At 35.1% G+C, this 25,756-nt stretch overlaps 2 protein-coding genes and 1 long non-coding RNA gene across 3 annotated transcripts; 2 read left to right on the top strand and 1 right to left on the bottom strand.

Annotated features, from left to right (window-relative positions):
* The first annotated feature begins 3,305 nt into the window (after positions 1–3,305).
* LOC116161445 lies at positions 3,306–4,319 on the top strand. Its single transcript, XM_031474793.1, has 3 exons — positions 3,306–3,836; positions 3,886–3,981; positions 4,032–4,319. Exons 1-3 carry the CDS (start codon positions 3,306–3,308, stop codon positions 4,317–4,319), a joined length of 915 nt encoding a protein of 304 aa, XP_031330653.1.
* Positions 4,320–4,365: 46 nt separating this feature from the next.
* On the bottom strand, positions 4,366–5,656 carry LOC116160021 (putative nuclease HARBI1). The gene is made up of 4 exons (XM_031473134.1): positions 5,460–5,656; positions 5,126–5,412; positions 4,850–5,047; positions 4,366–4,785 (listed from the first exon to the last, which is right to left on the bottom strand). The coding sequence occupies exons 1-4, from the start codon at positions 5,654–5,656 to the stop codon at positions 4,466–4,468; spliced, it is 1,002 nt and encodes a 333-aa protein (XP_031328994.1). The 3' UTR covers positions 4,366–4,465.
* Positions 5,657–19,184: 13,528 nt separating this feature from the next.
* Positions 19,185–19,714, top strand: LOC116159191. Its single transcript, XR_004142911.1, has 2 exons — positions 19,185–19,271; positions 19,323–19,714. It is a non-coding gene; the product is annotated as an uncharacterized LOC116159191 (long non-coding RNA).
* The last annotated feature ends 6,042 nt before the right edge of the window (positions 19,715–25,756 follow it).

The raw sequence follows: 25,756 nt of genomic DNA, 5'->3' as shown, positions 1-25,756 counted from the left end.
CGCACCAAAATTAATAAGAAAAAGTGTTTTCCCGAGAAATTTTGGTGCAGTCGATTTTTTGGTAAAAAAAGAAGGTTATANAGCAACTTTAAAGCACGTGTGTTTTAAGGCCTTTTTTTCGCACGCATTTGAGTGTTTAAAACGGAGATTATGATTCAGGTATAATAAAATTAGTATATTAAGATACAAGTGTATAATCAACTCTTTAAAGCACGCGCAACGAGTTTAAGGGCACGACGCAAAGCGGAGTGCCTTTAACGTTGCAAGTGCTTTAAAGACCAATTATACACGTGTATCTTATAGTATTTTTTATTATACCTGCAGTATAATTTAAAAATAGAAAATACAATGAAGTCATATTGACGTTATACTCGAATACATGTCTAATTAAGTGGGCTGGGTGTTCGTAATTTCACGATTGCCATGGAAATGTCACTTGACGTTTGCTTACAAAAATCATTTTCTTTGTGAATTAAACGATTTCCGTTGAAAAAGATAATACACCGCCCATTAAATCGATGGTTGTAAAATCTAAACAAACGTTGGTAGGTGTAAAATCCAACTCCAGTAAAGCCTATTATAAAGAATATGAAAAGTTGTTTCCATGGATGAATAGGAAGTTACAAATACAGTCTTAAATGCATCCATAATGCTGGCATATATGAAGGAAATGTCAAAGGTATTTAAATCTTCTATATTTTGGTGCATTCATACAAAACTTTAAAGCAATGCTGCGATTAAAAAGTGGAACAGATTTGGAAGCATACCCTAAATTACGCGCGTTTGTGAAAGCTTCAACCAAAGGGTACAAAAGCCAAAGAAATGTTCTGCATTTACAGAAAGCGACCTAAGAGGATTTTTTATTTCATCCAGATGACAGTTTCAAAAGTCATACTTGAAGGATCGTTACTTAGCAACTTTAAAGCACGTGTGTTTTAAAGGCCCTTTTTCGCACGCATTTGAGTGTTTAAAACGGAGATTGTGATTCAGGTATAATAAAATAGTATATTAAGATACAAGTGTATAATCAAGTCTTTAAAGCACGCGCAACGAGTTTAAGGGCACGACGCAAAGCGGAGTGCCTTTAACGTTGCAAGTGCTTTAAAGACCAATTATACACGTGTATCTTATAGTATTTTTTATTATACCTGCAGTATAATTTAAAAATAGGAAATACAATGAAGTCATATTGACGTTATACTCGAATACATGTCTAATTAAGTGGGCTGGGTGTTCGTAATTTCACGATTGCCATGGAAATGTCACTTGACGTTTGCTTATAAAAATCATCGTCTTTGTGAATTAAACGATTTCCGTTGAAAAAGATAATACACCGTCCATTAAATCGATTGTTGTAAAATCTAAACAAACGTTGGTAGGTGTAAAATCCAACTCCAGTAAAGCCTATTATAAAGAATATGAAAAGTTGTTTCCATGGATGAATAGGAAGTTACTTACGAATACAGTCTTAAATGCATCCATAATGCTGGCATATATGAAGGAAATGTCAAAGGTATTTAAATCTTCTATATTTTGGTGCATTCATTCAAAACTTTAAAGCAATGCTGCGATTAAAAAGTGGAACAGATTTGGAAGCATACCCTAAATTACGCGCGTTTGTGAAAGCTTCAACCAAAGGATAGGTACAAAAGCCAAAGAAATGTTCTGCATTTACAGAAAGCGACCTAAGAGGATTTTTTATTTCATCCAGATGACAGTTTCAAAAGTCATACTTGAAGTATCGTTACTTAGCAACTTTAAAGCACGTGTGTTTTAAAGGCCCTTTTTCGCACGCATTTGAGTGTTTAAAACGGAGATTGTGATTCAGGTATAATAAAAAAGTCTTTATTCTTTTTAGCGCGGGCAGTTTGACGCGAGTGTGTACAACAGCATTCGGAGCGCAATTCTTACGTTTGGATAAATGTCCAAAAAGCCTTTTTCCAACAAGTATTTGTATAGATTCAAAAAAGAAAACTTATAACTTCATTCATCGACAATAAATGAGCTCGCATCACAGTAGGCTCGAATAATATCGTCGTTTCACTCGTTTCGCTTTAAACCTCTAGGATTGGATAATATTGGCGACTGTTTTGATGAGACAAGCCCAGCCGTTTGCTGGTTTAGTTATATCAAGGTCCGTTACACACTAGGGCCCCTAGGCCCGGGCCTTGTGGGCCTAGCCGTAAATCCGGCACTGTCTCTTACTCAGGAGGTTCTTGAATAACCTGAATTATTCAGATGATACTAAATAAACTTGTAATTTTACAAAATAACAATTGATACCTCACAGGACAAAATTCCGACTTCTCGGTGTTAGCTACCAGCCATTTGCTGTCTGCTAGTTTCCGACCTCCACCTTGTGCAGTCTTACTAAATACTGGGTTGTATTCTATTCTTCCGGACCAGACGCCGGAATTGCTTACCTCGTCCTGGAAAAAATTCACCTCAGCAACTGCGGCTTCCCCTCCTCGCCAAGCCAGTTCATAGCTAGCAATGTAGTAGAATTTTCGTTCCAAACCGTCAGGTGTATCCTCGTCGAGCTTTGAAACAATATCTTTATATTCCGCATCACTCAGGGCAGATGAGCTGCACTTCCGTTTTTCAGGCAGCTTCTGCAGTTCACGTCTTTTGGCGTCTCGGGCGGCGCGACTTTGTTTAGACTCCACGTCAGAAAATGGATCAAACCTTACACCGAATTCTTGAAATTACAATTTTTGAAGCTGCTTGGCGGTCACGTTCCACATTGTTTTTATCACCGATTCCTTATAGTCTTCTCCATTCTTCTGTTTCATGTTGTACCCCCAATCCTTCATAATTAGGGCAAGTTTTGTGGTGGGCGTCGTTCTTGTTAATTCGTAACCTCGCTGTCCGCAAAATTCATGAAACTGCTTCCATACGTAACCATTCGATCTCTTAGTATTTATTGGCGTCACTTGATCGATAGTTTTCAGTGCAACCAGCACTCGTGATTCCTCGCGTGGGCAAAATTATCGGTAAGCATGTGTCGCCCTTGTTATATTACTATTGATAATAACACAATAATGCCCGTTTGCACCAATTTGTTATAAATTATAATCTTAACTAAGTGTCACTTAACCTTAGGGTATCACCTAACTTAAACTTATTTGCATCATTGTTAGTACAGTGTAACTTAATAAAGTGCTACGTAATCATCGGCAACGCCGCCAATCTGGTGGTTTTTCTAGTGATATTTGGTTTGCGCAAACTTTTATATTCTTTTATATTAAAGGTATTGTACCTATTCCTTTATTATTTAATTATTAATTTTAATTTAATTCAAGAAAATGGGCGATTCGGAAGTTAGGAAACGATCCGCAAATTTCACGTCAAGTGATCGTAATTTGTTATTGCAAATACTACAAGATTTCAAAGAAACGGTGGAAAATAAGAAAACGGATTCCCAAACCTGGAAAACCAAAGACGATGCATGGGATAAAGTAGCTAAAATGTTTAATTCACAGACACAGCAATGTCCACGAACAAAAGATTCCTTAAGAAAGTATTATGAAAATCTCAAGAGGACAGTAAGAAAGCGGGTAGCAAATGACCGATTGCAATTAAATCGGACCGGAGGGGGTGCAATATCAACAGACACTGAATTATGGATGGATTTACTTCTGAATTTAATAAATCAAAAAACGGTATATGGTTTAGTAAATATATACGACGGCGATGCAGATGTATCATTACCTGATACACCAGATTGTCCAGTAATAGCTGAACAAACCATCGAAGAACTAGACGACCATTGCTATGCAACATCTCCGTCAGCGCATGTCGTAGGTGACTGTGAAACGCCTTCCACATCCTTGCAGGTTTATATTTCTATTTATGTTAATATAGTTTACAACTTATTAATTAAAGGACTGGAATAATGTAGCTGCCAATGATCTACCACGACCTATCTCCAAAGGGCTTGTTGTAGGTGACTGTGAAACTCCTTCCACATCGGGCTTGCAGGTTTATATTTCTATTTATGTTATTATAGTTGTACAACTTATTAATTAAAGGATTGGAGTAAGGTAGCTGCCAATGATCTATCACAACCACTCTCAAAAGGGCTGAAACGTACGTGGACTAAACGAAGACGACCCGGTATACAGCAACAATCAAGCAGCAAATTGACCGAAGAGTATTCGATGTTGGCAAAAATGAAGTTGCAACTGTGCGAAATGGAAAAAGAAAATATTTCTATACGTACAGAAAGGGAAAATATTATCTTTGAGCTATCCAAGAAAAAACTAGAAAATGAAATTAAAATCCAAGAGTTCTTTATGAGTAAATATAACTTGATATAACAAACTATTCATACATTAATGTTCTAACACAAAAATAAACCTGTAATAAAATATTCGCAAGTTTATTCCTCTAAATTGGCAAAATATGTTGTAATAAGATTTTCTCTAGCTGCAATTCCTTGGATTCCTAGGGCAGCATTATGTACCTAAGGGATGTGTGGTACATCTTGCTGTTGAAGTATTTCTAAAAATCTATCAAGATTTTCCGGATCTGGTGGGTCTTCTTCATTAGCTTCTTTGCAAATGTTATGAACAACTGCTAGTGCTATGATTAACGTTAAAACTGTTTGCACTTTCAACCGGCAGCCATATGCCAATACAGGAAATCGTCTTTTGAATACTCCAAAAAATCTTTCAACTGTATTTCTCGTTCTAATATGAGATTCATTATATAATTGCTCGGCTCTATTATTTGTTTGTAGAAGTGGTGTCATTAAATATGACCTGAGGTAATACCCACTGTCCCCTATATAAACAAAAAATAACATTAGCACAGTTCATGATTAAACAGATGGGTACATATTATATACCTAGTAATAACGCATCTGGATACAGATTATTTTCAAATTGACGTCTAACTGCACTATTGTTGAAAATGGTTACATCATGAGACGAACCTGGCCATCTTGCAACTATGTTCCGTATATGTAATTGGGCACTTACAATGGCCTGTACGTTTATGGAAAAATATCCTTTTCGGTTTCGGAATACTTCAGGATCGTTTCCGCCTTCAAATAAGTACTGCATGAGAACACCATTGATCTTTTGTGATAAAAATTAAAAAAATAGTAAACATTGATTCTCACCCGGGGATTGTATTTTTACGTGTGTACAATCAATAGCGCCGATCACACGTGGAAATCGAGCAATTTCATAAAATGACATCTGAGCCATGTTCATATCTTGTTGTGTTTGTGGCATTTTGATAAATCTATTATAGTGAGATGCAAGCGCTGCACCAACTCGAACAACAATCCTGGATGCTGTTGAGAGATGCATGCCAGCAAAGTCTCCAATACATGCTAAGTGGGTTCCAGTGGCACAAAATCGTAAAAACACAAGCAGTTGGTTTATAGGCGAAACACAGTTATTCCTGAAATGTGAAAAATAAGAAGGCAGGTACACATCACCGTGGCATACAAATTATAAGGGTATTCAATGTGAGGTTCAATTAACTCGAGAATCGATATCGCTGTCGGTTTTGTAATCCGAAATCTTTGAAAAAACGTCAAATCATCGAAACTATGAAAATAATCTGATCTGTTATACACTTGTCTCGGAATACCAAAAATGATCACATTTATCACATCTAAATCATCATCATGATGTATATCCATTATAACACAACCTAAAAATTAAAAAACGACGAAAATAGGTTAGTCTTTATGCTTAAAGGGTATGATATCCTACACTTACTTTAAGTACCACTTTACTACCACTTATCTTTAATTTATGAACGGTGCAAATGGATAATGCCACTTAAGTGCAACTTAAATTAAAGGGAAACTTAAGAAAGTCGGTTTAAACGGGCATAAATGAATAAGTTTATAGGTTAAGAATACCTAAAAATGTACATTATAAATTCGTTTCAGTCATCATCGACATAATCGTTATCATCAGTTTCTGGCAATTCTTTCCAAAATTTTAAACGGTTTTCGGTTAAGACTTCTGACAACTTGGAGATTAGGTTATTCTTCCTTGTTTTTCAATTCCTTTTGGATTTTGCCTAATCGTCGGTTTGGGAACACCTTTCTTTTGCTTATCAGCAGTAAGAAAATTTAACTCGATGGATTCACCGTTAAATTTAGTTTTATAAAACAAGGTGTTCTTTCCTCTTCTGAACTCAACTTCAAAAAAGTTGCTTAAGTAAGGTTTTGGGGAGGTTTTTCCAAGTTTATATCTAGAGGAATGGTCCCTAGCGTCATAAAAATTGGTTAACTCCATGTTTAGGATTTCTACTCTTCCGCTGTTTGACTGTTTAACACAGTTTAAAAAGTCGGTGCAATCCCATACTTTGTTTTTTTGTTTTTAAGGCTTTCTCAACCTGATGATGAAATGAGTCGGCAGACATGAAGGTGTGGCCAGTCTCCAAATATTTCAGTCTAATTATGTTGCAACAAATTTCGAATGAGTTTATAAGGTACAGAAAAAAACAATACAAGTTCCAATTTTTGTTTTGTGATGCACAATTATCCATCCAAAGGATAATTTGTGAAGCATCTCTGTGAAGCAAGAAGAAATTATAGAAGGTCGACATAATGTCTAATTTACTACGACCAGCCACACCTTCATGCCATATTACTGCCACAGGTTTATTTGTACTGGTCTGTTTCCCAAGAGGTACAAATGATTCATTGAAACAAATGATCCTTCGTGTAAATATAATTTCTTTGAATTGTTCACCTCGGGGCAGCATGATAACCTTAAAAAATATAAATATTTTATTGATTTATTTATATAATCAATTAAATGGGACTCACCTTTTGCAGGTCCACCGAGAAACAACACGACTGATTATTAGCTGCATCTTTCTTGTACTCGGACCGTGCGGCAATTGCATTTTTATAGTGTTCGTCCCATTATGCGCAATCTACGCAATCTGGTGGAAGATCATGTTTAAGGTGATTTGCAGTTTTTGAGTGAACTTCAAACGATTCACATTGCCAACATTCCTCATTGCCTAGGGTGGCAAACGAAATATTCATTGCGGCTACCTCTTTTCGATACAGCTCATAAGAAATTTGGTTTTCAGGGTTCTTCTGCACATAATCTTTATGCATCATTGTAATCCTTATATCGCTTGGAAGGTATTTGCGATTGGGGGCATGCTCGCGTCGATAATGGGACACGGTTGAGTTGAATGAATTGATATGCGTTGTAATACTGGCTCTGTCTCTCTTCTTTTCGGAAGGATGTCCCCTTTTGCGAGCATAGAATACCAAGTTTTTCGACGAAGAGTCACGGAAGACATCTCTTATTATATGATCACCAGAAAATGAAAAACCTAAAGTACCCAGAAAAAATCTTTTGCAAACTCGACAATCCATTCCATGTGAATCCTTCAGGAAGTAAAGGAACGTATTCTGCCTCCTAGCATCTTTTCCGGCAAGTTTTTCTGTTGTACTTCTTTTTTTTTTGCTACCTTTTTAACAGTCATGAAAATGAACTGCTTTTGTTGCACATCCGACAATTTCCAAAATTCCTGATTAACAGCTTTTCTTCTTTCGTTGGTAATTTTTGTACACAATCTACCTTGCATGCTTCCAAAATGCCATGCTTCGATGCTCGTGAAAGCCTTTTTTCTTTCAGTCTTTCCTGTCGCGATGTTTCATACCTTTTACGTTTACGTTCAGTTCCCTTTTTGGTAAACAGTATTTTCTTCTTGCTTTCGCAGAGATCAAAAACACCTTCAATGATGTTTTCAATAATGCCAGCAAAAGAAGGAGTCTCTTCAGGATTAAGTTGTATATGAATATGATTAGCAACTTCCAATACTGTTGTATCTCCTGGTATTCGCCTTAACTTCACCAAGATCCAAAGCAGTTTCTACAATATTTGTAAGAATTTGGTGGACGAATTCCGTGTTATCAGCTGCATGCTTTACTATAATGTTAGATATTATGTTGATCTGCGACACGTTTTTATGCGTTGGGACGTTTTCTTTCACAACTACACAAAATGATCATTTAATATGGTACATGATTACAAACTGTAGACTTACCCAAATGTAGTGTAGATGGTTCTCTATATTGTTCATATAGTAATCAGGATCAGGATCGTTAATTTTCGATCTTTTTCTCTTATTTGCAATCTTAAAAGAACTTATTTTCTCTGCCAAATCCTTATTTAAAGCTAAAGTTACTAGCTTTCTAGACCGGTCAGACATACCTAACCTATTAATAATGAAAGCACTAATAATTGGTGCTTTCATTAATTATTAATCATGTCATATGATAATTTGTTAAGGAAATCTAAAATCTGACTTACGTTTCGTTAAGTACGAAGTAACGCTAAAAAATATGGTACCTAGTGGATACAATAACCAAACGGCCTGCAAACCTGCACTTCTTGTTGAAATTTAGATAACACTAAAACACTACTTAAGTGGAATTTAACCGCGGCTTAACTATTTCATAACCTCACAGTTTGACGTCACTACGTCACTCTATTACGTCTAAAACTCGTAACTATTAAGGGAAGTATGAGATACGATTTTTTGATGTAGTATTGTTAGATACGACTTTCCGATTTAGGATAACTTCAATTTTCGTAGTTACGACTAACATGTATCACTCATTTTACCGTATACGTAGTTCAGTTACGATTATCAGACTTTCGGTGTTAATTCTGGTGCATCTTGAAATAGTTACGATATTGAAAAGTAAACAAGAATTGAAAAGTTTCCCAATTTGATCTCGGTTTCGTATTCTTGTGACACATTAGTCATTGTAAAAGTTTACAATATTGAGAACTTAATATTGAAATCTTTGCAAATACGGATTATCCTTGCTAACCATTTTTCAAGTTAATTTAAAGGTTAGGGTTCGTTTCCAATATGAATGATCCTGAATTTATTTTATTAATATACGTATTACAACATGTGGAACAAATGTAATAGTTGTATTAATTTATTTTGAATCATTAAAATTATTCAATTTGAAGCAATGAACAACGTGAAATGGTTTGAATTAGAACGTCCGTATTTTAATAATGTACAGTCGTTAAATATGCATGGTAAATTTATTAAACACACGTTAAGAAAATATTGACAGACGACAGTAACATATTACATATGTAGTGCCAACGTTAAAACTAAAAATATCTATGAAATGTTGATTGCATTCAACACCCGCCCTCAATTCAACATTTCCTATTATTGATTAACAAACTTATAAAAAAATACAAGGTTACTATTATTACAGTTCTCTTAAGCCTAGTCCAAATCTGTGTTTCTTAAATAATTCAAAAGTCAAGTTTTTAGTTAATATATCAGCAGTCTGCTCACTAGTCGGTATATATTCAATATTTATTGTTTTATTATAAACCAAATCTTTTAGAAAATTAAATTTCACATCTACATGCTTTAAACGTTTATGTTCAAATTTAGTTGTAAGTTTTATACACGACTGATTGTCCTCAAAAATTTTACATGTTGATTTAGGATAGCCAAAGTCAGTCAGTAAATTTAATAACCACAAGCCTTCTTTTGCTGCTTCAGCTAAAGCGACATATTCAGCTTCGGTTGATGAAACAGCTACACAGCTTTGCTTCTTGGTATTCCAACAAACCGTGCTCCCAAATACTTTAAATAGGTATCCTGAAGTCGATTTCCGATCAATTTCGTCTCCTGCCCAATCAGAGTCAGCAAATCCAAGTAGTTTTTCTTCATCATTATTAGGGAAAAAAAGTGCATAGTTCATAGTTCCTTTAATATATCTCAGTATCCCTTTTAAGCATTTCCATAGTTCTTCTGAAGGTTTGTCTTGAAATCTGCTACATTGATTTATGGCTATACTTAGGTCAGGTCGAGTTCCAAGCATTAAGTACATGATGCTCCCAACTAGTTCACGAATTGGTTTGTTTTCTGTTAATCTTTCTAGGTTGGAATTTATGGTTGGCCTTGGATTCATCGGAATTCTATTTTCTTTGCAGTCAAACATGTTGAATCTAAATAAATTCCTTCTTCAGTTCTTGTAATGTTTATGCCCAAAAATAATCCCAATGGTTCTAAATCCTGCATTTCAAAGTTTTCTCTGAATCTTGATTTTATATAATCAACTCGTCGTTCACAATTGCTTGCAATAATTATATCGTCAACATATAAAAGTACATACATTAATTTGTCTCCAATCTCTTGAGTATATAAGCATGGATCATTTTTTGATTGTTTCAGACCTTCACTTCGTACAAATTCGTCAAACAATTTATTCCAGCAGTATGGCGCCTGCTTTAAACCATATAATGCCTTTCTTAATTTATATACCTTATCTCCCACGTTGCTTACACCATCTGGTACTGTGATATAAATGTCTTCATCGATTTTTCCATGCAGAAATGCGGATTTTACATCCATTTGTTCAATTATAAGATTTTTCTGATTAGCTATTGCTATTAATGTCCTTACTGTAACATATCGGGCGACCGGTGCAAAGGTTTCTTTGAAGTCTAGTCCTTCTTTTTGCATGAAACCTTTTGCAACAAGTCTCGCTTTATATTTCTTCATATTTCCTTCTTGGTCTCTTTTTATTTTGAACACCCATTTAGTGTCTATAATTCTTGCGTTGTTAGGTTTGTCTACTGCTATCCATGTATGATTCTTATTAAGAGACTCGATTTCCTCTTCAATCGCTTTCTTCCATAGCATGTAATCAGATCTCCCTTTGGTTTCTTCATAGGTTAATGGCATCTGATCCACAAATGCTTCAGCATTTAATGCTAAATGTTCGATTTCATGCTGGTCAAGATAATCGTTACTAAAATGTACAATAACGGGTAATAATCTGATTAATTAAATGGCCAGTACAGTTAATACCCTCTATTTCTTTGTTCAATTAAGACAATATGTGTTGTGCTATATCATATAATACTGAGTTTCTGTGACAAGAACCTTGTTTAGTTGGCTGTATTAAACTATATAATAGGGATATTAAACTGTATAATAAGGGGTATTAGTCTATTGCATTAGATTTATGAGCTTGTTTGTGGTTCGCACCTTTAAAATAAACACACACTATAGCAATATGAATTTTATTGAAAAGAAATCGATTTCTATTTATAAAATTAAGAAAAAAATACAATATAGTCCCTATGTACTAAAAAATGTTACATAATTCTTCCCATTACCTATACGATTAAGTACAATATGTTCATTGAATTCTATACAGGATTTCTGTATGATTTGCAACACACCGAAACACCACAATATTTTCCGTATATCTGTAACATCTGGTGGGAGATATTTATTCTGATGGAAATATTCTTGATATTTTTTTTTTTAATTTCAAACGTGGTCAAATTTTAGTTATTAGGGAAGAGATGGTGGAATCGTCCAGTAGGTAGGTAGTTCTTTCGTCGTTTACCCATTCATCTATAAGTAAGTAATATTTCCTAATAAATGGTAAATAATGTGTGTTCTTGTATCGAAGTTAGGTAAATATTGTAAAGCCAAATGCAATATAGGTAATAAAATACCTCCCACTCAATAATGTGATTATCTTATATTTGACAAAAAATAGTTAATATATTTTTACTTGATTAGTGAAAAGGTTTGTTTTACATTGCCAAGACACCTTATTGAGTGGGAAACAATATTTATTTAACGCTGCATATAGAAATAACACAACAAAACTTCAACCACTGCGTTTCGCGCCCGAATTTGCTATAGGTACATGCCACTTTGCCCGTTTGCCGCTATCGAGTATCGACATATCAATATCTTTCACTTTCTTTATGCATTAAAAATATTAAACGTATAAGATTTACCGATAAATTTTTGCGATCAACTCTCCAATCCCCAACTTTGCAATAGATCTGTAAATTCCATTAGTTATTTCACAAAGGCACTTGACACAGAATAAAACGTACGTATGACATACTATACTTCACACTTATACAGGCTTGAATACTTTTGACTTGTATTCATCAGCGTCACCTACGCATATGATGACAATAATGCTATAGCTGCAGAAAAATTTCCACGTATTTTATTTTTTTAATGGGGTCTTATGTTACCATAACTAAACTAAATAATTATGCCAACACCATACATTTCTACGCCAACCAAACAGGTCTATATCGGTTATTGTAAATTGTTTAATAAGTACAGTTGAATTGTTGTTATTAATCATATTTTCACCACAATAACAACTTGGTATTCAGCATACTTAGAGCAGAAATATGGAAACAGAAACTTTTTTTTTCTTGTCGGTATTATACCATTTGTAATATACAGGGTGTCCCTAAAAGGTCTGTACAACGCGCTACCAGGGGTTCTTGGTATTAAAATAGGACGATTTAACCCAACTTACCTCTATCCAAAAGTGCTTCGGTAAGGCGCTATCTACCGCCAAAGATTAAAAAAAAAAATCGTTATTTTTATTTTATCGGAAAATGGTTTTGCCGATTAAAATGAAATTCCGGATGTGAATGTCTAATGTAAAAAGGGTCTTTGTGATATCATCGTTTTGATTGTAGTTGCTATGTAGGTGGTAAAATACTGACAATCCACATCTGAAGAGGTCTAAAACTTTTTAACTACTATTTTGACGGCTCTGAATTTTTAGACACTGATAGACAGTTTACTTGCAAGCATTTTTTGTCTCTTGATGAATATCGCTATCTGTGATGGTTTACGAAAAAAAAAAATTAGGCATGATGAATGGCATGCACCATACATGCGATTGTTCCTCAAAAAATCAAAAGATGGCTGTGAAATCTTAGAGTGTCGTAACGTTTGTTTGTTGTTTCTTAAACTTTAACAATTTACGTTTTTTTTTGCGACCATTTCCACGACAGTATCCAAACACTAATAGCATATCAGTTAACTCTGCGTTACTGTATTGAAAGGCCATATTACAATTTTAACAATGAAATTTTAAGTCTTCAAGCAAAATGTAAATTGTTAAAGTTGAAGAAACAACAAACAAACGTTACGCCACTCTGTTTCACAGCCATCTTCTGATTTTTTTAGGAACAATCGCATGTATGGTGCATGCCATTCATCATGCCTAAATTTTTTTTTTTCGTAAACCATCACAGATAGCGATATTCATCAAGAGACAAAAAATGCTTGGAAGTAAACTGTCTATCAGTGTCTAAAAATTCACAACCGTCAAAATAATAGTTAAAAAGTTTTAGACCTCTTCAGATGTGGATGGTCAGTATTTTACCACCTACATAGCAACTACAATCAAAACAATGATACCACAAAGACCCTTTTTACATTAGACATTCAGATCCCGAATTTCATTTTAATCGGCAAAACCATTTTCCGATAAAATAAAAATAACGATTTTTTTTTTAAATCTTTGGCGGTAGATAGCGCCTTACCGAAGCACTTTTGGATAGAGGTAAGTTGGGTTAAATCGTCCTATTTTAATACCAAGAACCCCTGGTAGCGCGTTGTACAGACCTTTTAGGGACACCCTGTAGATCGCTTAGGGCTATTAAATTATTTTCTATTAAACATGTTTAATTGGACCATTTTTCTCAGTGTGATCATATTGTATTTCCACGTTTTCAACTGCATGAATCGCTTCGTGCACTTCATTTACCCCTATTTCAGGTACTGTAGAAATCCCATGCACTACCACTGTGCCGGTTGCCCTTAATAACCTTATTTCGAGAGCATTTAGTGCTTTATTCTCCCGTGCCCTCTGTCTCCTGGGCTAAAATCGGATATGTCTTTTCTGTAGGTGTTTATTCGTAGATTATCGAGTTCTCTTTTTATTTGGTGAGTAATATTATTTAATCGATTTTTAATTAATGCACTCCTTGTTCTTTGAAACTCTCGCCGGATTTGGCTTTTCGATTTAATTAGGCGAATAATGTACTGTGGAGGATAGTTGTAGTCTATCGGGAGAGATCTTTTTGCGGGTGTGCATGTCAGTTTTACGGTGTCAACTATTGCCGTGGTGATATGCTTAACGGCTGAATCAATGTCGTCAGTAGTGTGGAGGTTTGTGGGGCTGTCTACATTGTTGAGCAGCTCTTCAAAGCGGTTCCAGTCCATTTTTCCATTGATCAGTTTTGGAGCGGGTTGCTTAACGGCTATTTTGCTTGCAAAAGACACGATCACTGGAAGATGATCAGAATTGAGCTCCGTTATGACTGTTTGGAAAATGGGTTTATTAAAGTTTTTCTGCAGGACAATATCGAGTATATCAGGCTGGTGATCGTGTCGGTAAGGATAATAGGTGTATTCGTCGGGTGCCAATATTTGAAAGGAGTTTGCGATTGCAAAGTTTTCGAGTTTAATTCCTTCGGGATTTGGGACTCTGCAACCCCATAGGGGATTTTTGGAATTTATGTCTCCAACCACTAGTATTGGCTCTGTTGTGTCGAAAATTTTTTTGATATCTTCTCCATCTAGTTTTATGTTAGGCTGTCTGTACGCGCTTGTAATTGTGACGCAGCTTTGGTCCTGAAGTTTGAACTTTATGGATGTTGTTTCTATTTTCAAGTTGCGAACATCTGGTAGTCTTATGTGGTCGAATTTTGTCCTGATGAGGATTGCTACTCCCCCTGATGCAACTGCGGCATTTCGGTCTTTACGGTATACATGGTATCCGGGAATTTTAAATTTAATCGTTTCATCAAGATGAGTCTCCGTGATACAGGCAATATCAATATTATGTCTAGCTAGAAAGGCTATAAATAGTGAACGTTGGTTGTTGATTCCATTAGCGTTCCAGTTAAGGATGGTTAAGTTTTGAATTATTCTTTCCTGTTTATGGTCCATTGATAAGGAGCGGTAAGAGATTATTTGTGATAAAAGATTTAATTTGGTTAATGTAAGGTGTGATTAGGTCGAGTAGTAGCTGTATAAGATTGTTAGATATTGTTGATGCGTTGGGTGAGGTAGTTGCGTTGTTGCTTTGGTTCAGGCCGCTTTTAAGTTTGTCTGCAAATGACTGCGTGTTGTTTACAAAAGAATTTCCGACGTTGTAGGGTCTGTGTTCCCTGGGTTGAGTTCTTGACCGTTGCTTTAGGAGATTTTGGTGATAAGTACATCCACGATAGTTTGCACTGTGATTTTCTCCGCAGTTGGCGCATTTCGGTAGATCGTTGGAATTCTTGGTGCAATCCGTGTGTAGATGGTTGCCCGCGCATTTGACACATACAGGTTTTAGAGTGCAATAATTTTTTGTATGGCCGTACTGTTGGCAGCGATGACATTGTGGTATGTTGTTTGATTTTCGTCTTGCTTCTACAGTTACTATCGAGTGATATAACGAGGTTAGAGAGAATATACCTTTTGCTTGCTCGTTTTTTGTAAGCTCTACAGCGCACACTGGCAAAGGCTTTCTTTCTCTAGTGTATAAAAGAGTAATCTTTATTACTGGAAAGTTTCCTAGTTCATCCTTAATTTCCTGATCAGTTAGAGAAAGCGGTACATTTTTTATTACTACGGATATTGGTTTATCGTTTGGATTTTGATAAGTATGAAATTGTATTTGATTTGTGGTAAAGTGCTTAGTGAGTATTCGATAGTCTTCTTCCTTAGATAAGTTAATCCGGAGTGTTGATGTATTATAAGATGTTGTGAAGGGTTCTTCTATGAGATTTTGGATGTCGGCTATTAATGCATTATGGTTTATTGAGTTGTGTAGGTATATTGGTGGGATCTTGGTTTTTGTAGTGTTTTGCCGCATTTCTTGGGAGCATTCGCCGTCAATGCGTGATTCGTCAGCTGTTGAATTGTCTAATTGTTAATTTGTGGTTCAAGGAAAAATAGTAAGTTCTTTTTTTGTATTGTTATTCTGTTAATGTGTATTTAGTGTACCTTATACATTACTGTAACAATACTAAAATAAATTGCTAAAATCTTTATTTTTTATTTTTGGAGAAAGGCGCGTTAATTGTTTTGCTACCCGGCGCATCGTACTCTAGCGACGCCACTGCCTCAATTTAAATACATATATAAAAATAAAAGGTTCCACACAAATATTTAAATTGTAAAATGAAATATCTCAATTACTTACTAGAAGTTTTCTGAAATTTTGAAATTTTTCTTTACCTAAGGCTTTTGTGAAAATATCTGAATAATTTTCATTTGATGTTACATATTACAAGATAATTTGTTTCTCAATACACAATGTTTTTATAAAATGATACTTAATGTCTATATGTTTACTTCTTTTAGAGTTCTCAAATGTTTTAATTAATGAAATTGCACTTAAATTGTCTATTTTTAGCAAAATAGGACTTGACTCACCAAATTCTGATAGGATACCTTTCAGATTTACCAATTCTTGAGCTGCAACGCCTGCTGACACGTACTCTGCCTCCATTGAAGACAGCGCAACACAATTTTGTTTTCTGGAGTGCCACGCAATAACATTTCCCGCATACAACCCAACGAACCCACTAACACTTTTTCTACTCTGCTTATCACCACCCCAATCTGCATCACACATCCCCACTAAACCACTGATTCCTTTCGTGAACTGCAATCCAAGGTTTTTTGTGGTGCTTAAATACTTCAAAATTCGTTTCCCCGCTTTCCAGAGTTGAACTGTAGGTTTATCCAGATACCTACTTAACACTGAGACCCTGAATGTTATATCTGGTCTGCTGATAAGATATATACATCATACTGCAAACTAGTCTTCTGTAAGGCACGTTATCGATGATTGGCTGTGATTCGTTTACTTGAAAATTCTGCTCCATATGTGTGTCGATGGTACGACAGTCTGCCATGTTAAATTCGTTCAATAATCGTAGGATCATCTTTGTCTGAGTAATCTTGAGACCTTTGTCTGTTTTGAAAATTTCCATTCCCAGAAATGTGGATACGTTTTTCATAGTTTTAACTTTGAATTCTTCATATAAGTTTTCTATTAGTAATTCTACCTTTTCTTTAGGACCTGTAATTAATGCGTCATCAACGAATAGTGCTAAATACACATCTTCGCTTTTGTACAAACAATAATCGTATTGGGATCTCTCAAATTTAAGTTTTGTCATCACTTCGTTGAATTTAATGTTCCAACATTTTGGAGCAGTTCTTAATCCATATAATGCTCTATTTAATTTCAAAATCTGTGATTTACATTTCAACCCTTCTGGCCTTTTAATATAGACCTCGGTATCAAGTAGTCCATTTAAAAATGCTGTTGGTACGTCTATTTGCCGCAAAATCCAATCCTTTGTTCATCAGGTAACCATAATTTATAACCTCCTCCACAATAACCAATCATTACAGCCTTTTTCCCTTTGGGTGATAGCTTATTTTCTTTGGGAATTATATTGTACCAACTCCTACATCCAAAAATTCTTAATTTACTAATATCATTTCGACCGTTCCATAATTTAGATGGAGTTTGATCCCTATCTAGCGCTGATGTGGGTGTTCTATTTAATTCATATACTGAACATTTTAATGCTTCTCTCCATAACGATTTGGGTATGCCTGACTCAATAATCTTTGTTCTTATCATATTTAGTACCGTTAGATTCATTCTTTCTGATTTTCCATTAGCCTGAGGGCTGTATGGAACTGTATATTCAAGTCTAATGCCCTTTTGGTTACAAAATTGTTGGAAAGAGTTCGAAGAAAATTCTCCTCCATTGTCTAATCTGAACCTTTTAACCTTGGTATTAAATTGCCTCTCTAATTCTGTAATGTATTCTCGCAAATTTTGTTCGGCTTCACCTTTTGTTTTGAGCATTCTAACTACTAGGAAATGTGAGTAGTCATCCAAAATTATTTGAAAATATTTTTCCCCATTAATTGTTTCAGGTGATACTGGCCCGCATATATCAGTATGTATCAACTCCCCAATAGCATTTGTTTTGCTCTCATTTGAAGGAAATGGTGACCTAGTTGTTTTTCCTTCTACACATGGTTGACAGATGCTATCTGACATTCTTAGCCTCAACTTGGACAATGCTTCTTTACCTGCATGACCTAGCCTTCTATGCCACAAATTATCGACTGCGACTTGACAGGTTTCCTGTCCCTTAATGATCTTATCTAATTACAGAATGAACAACCCATTTCTCCTTTCACATAGGATCTCTAACCTTTTTCCAATAATAGAAGTTTTGTCTTTTTCAACAATAATTTTATGCCCGTTTGCTGTTATTTTTGAAGCTGAGATTAAATTATGCTTTATTTCCGGAACAATAATAGCTTCTATCAAAATTGTATGACCTTGGCATATTGCTTTCAATATCCCTATCTTATCAGACTTTAAAACTTGACCATTTGCTATATGAATGTCCACTGAGCGTTCTAGTTTTCTAATATCATGCATGAATGGTTCTAAATTTACTTGTACAAAATGATTACTTGCCCCAGAATCCAGTACAAATGATATCTCGCCACCTTTATTCTTACTGCATACATTGGCTGCATATAACATGACTTCACTCTCCTCCGCTCGGTTGGCTTCTTCTTTTCTTTCTTGCTTGGTTTCGTGCTGCTTAGTTTGATGACTCGGTCTCGGCTGTTGCCCTCTGTAATGATGTCCTCTCCATGTGCCTCTAGACTTGCCTCTCTGTGCTCCTCTGCTTCCTTGTTTGTTCCTCTTCGGACAATAGAACTGGATGTGTAGTGTACTACCACATGTAAAACAACCTTTGGATGTGCTCGCGTTGAACACTGTCTCATTCTCGCTTTTATCGGCTCTTGAATCTAGCTTTAGTTCTTCATCGAGTAAACGTGCCTTTACGAAATCCATCTTGACGTCTGCAATTGTCTCAATAGCTGTTACAACTGTATCATATTTTGACGGTAATGACAACAAAAGATGACATGCTTGATCGCTCTCACTTAAACTTGACCCCTGATCTTTCAGCTCTCTAATTATGGTCTCGAACTTTAGGAAATGATCCTCTAATTTGTCACTTACACTGTGTTTTAAATTTACCAACTTTCTCCAAATGGATAGCCTCGTGAAACTGCTTGTTCTAACAAATACACTCTTCAATTTTTTGTAATTTTTCCGAGTGTCATAATCGCCTTTATATGCAAGTGAAATACGCTATTTTATCTACGACTATTTAATTAAATAGATAATGCGGCATCTGAATCAGTTTGAAACGTAGCAACTTCATAGCGGTAGCGCAATGTACGCCTATGGTTTGGTTTGCGTTCGTTCATTCGTTGACGGTATTTAACCTCAAATCTTTCAATGTAGGTATCGCAATGTACCTAAGTGGCGAACTAAATATGCAATTTATCTAAAGTTCCCAGAAGTCATTAATTCAACACGTAATTACCTACACGTAAGATTATTGCTAATATAAATGGTTGTCATTCATTTTTCATTGTTTTAGATTGTGACATAACCTATGGAAGTAAGGTGGATATTTATGTGATGTAACTATGTACAACTATTCTCTAAATCCGATCCCGATGTATCAATTATGCCTGCAGAAATTGTTACACAGCTGCCAAATGGAATACAATATTTTGTTTCGCATACATAATCTAATTTTTCAAAGACTTCGTTACGCTTCTCCGACCTGCATCCAAGAAGTTTCTTCCTCTTTTAGAAACGAAGTTTAAGCAATGAAAGCATAGTTTTATTGCAAATTTAAGGGCAAGAGGTGTTTTTTATTAGTTAACGTACATATTGTAGCCATCTATTTAAGTAATTTGGTCAATGCCTAGTATGTAAGACCTGTTACGAATTATCAATTCTTAAAATAAATCATGCAAAACTGTGGTTAAGTGCTACGACAATTTGTATCCTTTATTGTCAACGAGTTTACAATATGTTATTGTTTTGTATCGTGGCACAATTTCGACAATACCACATATGTTGTACGAAACATATTTCTCTTCGTAAAAGGCTGAAACTTATAGGTTATACCTAGCATAATCTTCAAATGGGGCTTCCGATAATCCATTATGCTACAAATAATGCCTTGTGAATATAGGTATAGATACTTTAAATACAAACGAAAACCTTATTCATGCTCATGCAGAATATTTGAATCAGCGAAGGTATCTGTCGTTAAGTAACGTTGCCTGAACTTGCCAATGACTTCAGGTATTTTACAAGTTTATTTCATCCCATTTTATAAATATCGCACATATCTCGTCATAGGGGTGGATCAAGTTCCTGTATTAATTGTTTTTCAAATAAACCTACAAAGTTAAGCGTACGTAACCCGAAATCTCTCATTTCTAACCTAAGAAATGCTTAATTCAAAACAAAACTGACAGGTAGTACATACGAGATGGGCGGTTCTATTTTTAGTACATATGCAATTATGAACTTATACATATGCAATTATGAGAAATATATAGTGACATAAAGTAGTTGTATATAAGGATTTTAGAGGAACCGATAATAATGCATATCATAATTCGCTAAAATATAGTGACGTTATTTGAGCGTTATTTAATAGTCGTAGATAAAATATTTACTTTTGACCTCGGTCGTCGTTGTTTCATCTGGGGGATCTTCTAACGCCTCAGTACAATTTTCTCGTTTAAGAATTAATTTCATCCGAAACTCCCAATTGTTGTAATTATGTGCCTCCAGCATTGGTACGATATTATGATTCACACTTGCCATCGTGTACCCTTTTTTGTCTACCACACAATTCGATACAAACACAACACCCGCGTAAACTTGACCTACCTTCTTTTTATGATATATTATAGGTTATGTTATTTTGCGTTTTCGCAGAATACCGATTAACACACTTTTGTACGTAATCGCGCTAATTAGAATCACCTGGGCCCATAACCTTTTAGAATGTTAAAGAATTTAAGCGGTAAATTTAATAATTTTATTGAGCACACAACAACAACGTTTTTCTTGTTTATATGAAAACCCAAAACAAAAACTGAATACACACGCCACCTGCCGGCCAAGTTACAATGACCAAGCACTATTAAATAAAGTAATCTATTTTAACAGACTTTTGGTTACAAAATAGTATTACACTGCGGGCATTAAATTGACATCGAAAAACATTTGGAAGATTCTTATGGAATTATATAAATTCCTAGAGACAAAAATTATACCAAAATCTCCAAACCCTATCTTTCTACTTAGATAAAAATAGGACCCTGTATTTAAGAATATTGCACAGTTGGCAGTTTTAAGAATTTGCGTAAGTATAACGTTTTCAAAAATTGAGAGAACATACCTTTTATTAGTTTGTCTTTGTCTTGGAACGAGGCCGATGAAACACCCAAATCAAGCAATTCTTCATGAGTTGAAATAAGTTTTTTAAATGATTCCACAGTTTGCGACGCAGTTATTTCACTTACAAATTTTTCAAACGGGGTACCGTGTAAGTCTACCACGCTTACATGTTCAAAACCATTTGTCAGGTAATTAAACACACTTTTTGAGAGAAAATTAGGCCTTGGTCCACCATGAATTATGGTTAGAGCAAAAATGTTACCCGCATATAAATATTTGTTTCTTCTAAGCGCAGTCAAATTAAGAGTAAGGATTTTAGAGTCTTCATTTCCTGAAATTTAATTTGTGTAGGTACTAACATGAATTATAATTATGCTACATACCAATAAATAATTCACTATTTTGCAGTTGTTTCAAGCTCAGTCGAAATAGTTCACGCAAAGGCCCACCTTCGTCGATAGCTCCCTCTGAAACCTCGTCTATATCAACAAATTGCACGTCCATTTTTTGGTAAGGCGAAAAAGTGCTTCGCTTTATTGCATTGCTGATAGATGAGACCGGATCTTCCCGGCATGCGTTTACTAAAAAAGGTTTATCCACTTGAATTAGTTGGCGTATAACATTAACTTCTCTTTCAAGATTCAGAGTTTCCTCTTCCGGTTGCTCGATTCTTTTTGCTGAAAACTTCACCTTCTAGATAATGTTGAATCCAGCAAGCCCAGTTGGGGTAGATGTTGATTTGAAATAAGAACAAGTGCCTTCACGGTTTCCTTTATTGTAGCACCTTACACTAATTCTTATACACTAAGTGGACTGTATTTACAACTGCGCTTACTGAACTAAACTTAAGCCTAGAAAACATATGTATATAAAGTAAGGTGGTTAGCTCGGTGGTTAGGGAGTCCTTTTCCCAAAATGGGCGGATATTGCCGCTCGTTAATCATGGCTCACTTCTAATTCTCCGTGTCGAATTATGAGTGCGCTCCCTAACAGATAATATCCCGTAGAAATAGGTACATCTTGAATGTTTGTATAATTAGAAGTGAGAGTAGAAGCCAATTCAACTGTAGTAGATATCGAATCTATAATACGGTCAGAGTGTTGTATACTCAAAAACTCTTGTAAATCAAAAAATTCTGTTGTTATTAAGCTTGTTGGTGAATATTCTCGGGACTGACGCTCCTTGTTATCTTGATTTCCTGATGAATAATCATTAGATGCGGAAGATGTTGCAAGAGAATATTCCGATTTCTGAATCCTTTGTTTCAAAAGAGGTTTTTTGGCCGAGCGATCGTATTTTTTTTCTTCTTCACTACTAGAAGAGGAGGAACTTATGTGTATGCTCTCCTCTCCGTGTGTTACTTTTTTTTTCATTTCTCCGTCAGGTTTTAATATAGTATGTAGCCAGAAGTTGAGCCGAGTAAACCCTGTTAGTGCAAACATTTCCTCAATTGTTAAGTTTACGTCAAAAGTATTGCCTGCAAAATCTAATAAATCAGCAGAATAATCTGCTAACGGACCCTTTTTTAATGATATGCCGTTGGGGAAATATAGGGCCATTGCTTTGTCGAAGATATCATTTTTTTTAAATGACTTTGGGGGGTCGATTTGTCGACAACCTCCACCTTGCCCTACTCGTACAATTTTATTATCGCACCTGCAATTTATACTAATTCTTCTTGTGGCTTTGTACGACTTTGAAGAAGGATCTGTCTTGTTCTTGGCCCTACAGTTATTATTTGTACCTTCTGCGATTCCCTCAGAATGTGCTATTTTCGTTTTAAGTTTTTGAGCAAGCGTCAATAGGGTAGTTGAGAGCGGCTTGTTTTGATTTTTGTAGTTAGAGGCAAATTCTTTTATTTTATATACGTCTCCCACTGGTTGCACAAACCTTCCAAGTTCGGAAGGGCCCATTGCTCTAATTGTTGAAAGGTTGATCTAGAACATGGAATTTTGTCAGAACAGTATTTGTAGGAACTTGTAATAGGGCTTGCACAGTCGCCTTCATCAGTTTAAAGTAGTTCAGGGAATAAAGACAAAACTAGTCATCAGGTAAACTCCTGACTTGACTTTCCGGATACTATAATATAAGCATAGTACATTTAGAAAACGCCCTCGGGCACCTTTATTTTGAACCTGACCGAAAAGTTTTTTGTAGAGGAAATCAAGACACATCTTTTTTGTATTAAACAATCAAATAAAATCAAAATAGCGAAACTATGGTGCTTGCTTTTCCAGAAAAATGCAAATTTAATAAAGTAGGGGAGACCGGGGCTAGTTGGCCCAATTTTATTATTTTTTTTTTTATTACGGTAATCTCGGATTCTTCTCTGGAACTATTTTGGACGTTAGTATTAAGTTTGGGTATTACTTTAATACTAAAAGTTATACTCCAATACACATGTTTAAGAAGTAATCATTACTTTACGTCAGATGGCCATGTAGGCGAACTGACCCCGGGAATGGGGTAGGTGGGCCATACCATCGGGGTAAGTACGCCCATCCCCTTAAAATATAAGAAAAAAGCATTTAATAAAAATACGTTGCATAGGTACTTTATAAAAAAAACATTTCATCTTGTTAAAAATATTGTTAAAATAACAAAAAAAAGAAGAAACATAACTTCATTAGACAAAAAAATTCAAACAAAAGAAAATATATTTAATACACCTAGTCGTTATCTGATAAACAGTTATCGCACACAAAGAAAAGAATATCCCCAGCTGTACAGGCTTCATGTGCCCATTATTTGCATTTAGTACACTGTACCCACTTTTCTTTACTAGCGCTATTAGCGAATGATTCCAAACATATAAGACAAAAACAATCATCTTCTTCTGAAGATGAGCTCGATACTTCTTTGGCTTTCTTTTTGTTAGAAAATACATTTCTTTTAACTTGCTTTACAGCCGATTGAGTTTTCTTGCTATGTTTCCTTTTAGACCGTTTTTTTTCCAACGCAAGTTCTTCTTTTATTGGGGTATCAGTTAATATCGCTGTGGTTCTTCGTTTCCTCCCTTTCTTTGCAGTTAACCTCTCACCTGCTTTGGGTAGAGGTCGAATTACTTCCAAAGATTCCACACCAAGAGAAGGAGAAGCATGTGAGGGTCCCGCTTCTAACAAATCTTTCGAAGATATATTCGCACTGATTAAATTTTTTTTGCCTTCCAAAGTATTATCCTCTTTGGGTGGGGTACTTAATTCGGGCAATGAATCAACTTCTAATAGTACCGTATTAGTTGATACAGTCTCTGTTTGTGGAGGTCTATCTGTTGAATAGGCAGGTAAAAAGTCTTGTTCGCCAAAAATACTTCTATTGAAGGGACATATCCCAGTAGTAACAAATCCTGATTTAATGTTTTGCGGAGTGCACGCCAATGGTAAAGCGGTCTTAACAATTTTTGGGATTGAGTAGATGGTCATTGTTTTGCCAGGATTATTGGTCATCCAAGCATCGCATCCTGCATTGTAATATTTTTTTAGTGGACCATATACTGTTCGGTCTAACGGCTGCAGTTTATGACTGCAGTGTGGGTAGGGATGCCACCTTTTGCGAAATTGAAGTAAGGACAAGCAGTTTTGTGGTGGGGCCCGGGGGGGGGGGGCAAGGATAAAATAATGATTAAACAATTTTGAAACTTTATTTTCATGTTTACTTAAATTTAAATGTATATTTTTCGTTTCCTTTAGCAGCTATTAAGAGGTTACTATCATTTTTGGCGTATTCATAAAATTGTTCGCAGTTGTACTTAAAATTAAAATATATTAATAGTTCTGCGCGAATTAAATCAACAGAACACCTGTTTCTTTCATCTCTCCATTTCACATTCATAACAGAGAAACATCTCTCTGAAAATGCTGAACTGGCAGGTATGCTAAGAAGAAATGACACAATAGAAAATATATTTCTTGAATTCTCAATTCCTACTTCATTAAAAAATTTTTTCCATTTAGTAGCAGTATTTAGGTTAGAAAAATCTGGACTTTGTAAAATAAGTACGACATTTTCAGAAATTAATGAAACTTCATTAAATAATGTATCCATATTTACATCTAGATTTGGATTCGCTATTTTTTCAACAATATTTTCAAAATCCTCATATTTGGGAAACGCACTTTTCAAATTTAGATGAGAAATTTCCGCTAGGCAACTTTCTTGAGAAAAATCAAAATGATTTTCAAGATAATAAAGCGACTTTTGAAAAAAAAAATTAAATTCGTCGTGTAATTTAGTTTGTATTTCACTATTCACTTGTTTTAATTTTTGTTTTGTTTCAAATCCGTAAAACCGATTTTCCATTCTTGATGTAATTTTTTTTTTCAATTCCGTCATAATCGTAAAAATATCAAGAGATGTGGTTTCGTTACATTCTAGTACTTTAATAGTTTCTTGGAAAACGTTTAAAATGTGATTACAAAAAAGTAAATAAATTTCTATTTCACCAGGTACACTATCAGAGTTTGTTTCAATTTTTAGTAACCGTTTAATGTGTAATGGACAATTTTCTAAACTCAAAAAATAACTGCATAATGCTAAATAACTTTGCAAAATTCTTTCAATACATGGGTTTAATGAAAGCCATCTAGTTCCAACGTGTCGAATTA

Source organism: Photinus pyralis, unplaced genomic scaffold (assembly GCF_008802855.1).
Source record: "Photinus pyralis isolate 1611_PpyrPB1 unplaced genomic scaffold, Ppyr1.3 Ppyr1.4_LG1, whole genome shotgun sequence".
In the NCBI taxonomy this organism is placed as follows: domain Eukaryota; kingdom Metazoa; phylum Arthropoda; class Insecta; order Coleoptera; family Lampyridae; genus Photinus; species Photinus pyralis.
The sequence above is the reverse complement of the archived record's forward strand: the minus strand, read 5'-3'. Positions and strand labels throughout refer to the sequence as shown.

Excerpts from the sequence above, each read along its gene's own strand:
- LOC116161445 (XM_031474793.1), top strand. The coding sequence starts at position 3,306 with ATGGGCGATTCGGAAGTTAGGAAACGATCCGCAAATTTCACGTCAAGT. Across the intron at positions 3,837-3,885 it reads CGCCTTCCACATCCTTGCAG|GACTGGAATAATGTAGCTGC; the intron begins GTTTATATTTCT and ends TATTAATTAAAG. Across the intron at positions 3,982-4,031 it reads CTTCCACATCGGGCTTGCAG|GATTGGAGTAAGGTAGCTGC; the intron begins GTTTATATTTCT and ends TATTAATTAAAG.
- LOC116160021 (XM_031473134.1), bottom strand. The coding sequence starts at position 5,656 with ATGGATATACATCATGATGATGATTTAGATGTGATAAATGTGATCATT. Across the intron at positions 5,413-5,459 it reads ATTGAATACCCTTATAATTT|GAATAACTGTGTTTCGCCTA; the intron begins GTATGCCACGGT and ends TTCACATTTCAG. Across the intron at positions 5,048-5,125 it reads CGTAAAAATACAATCCCCGG|GCGGAAACGATCCTGAAGTA; the intron begins GTGAGAATCAAT and ends ACTTATTTGAAG.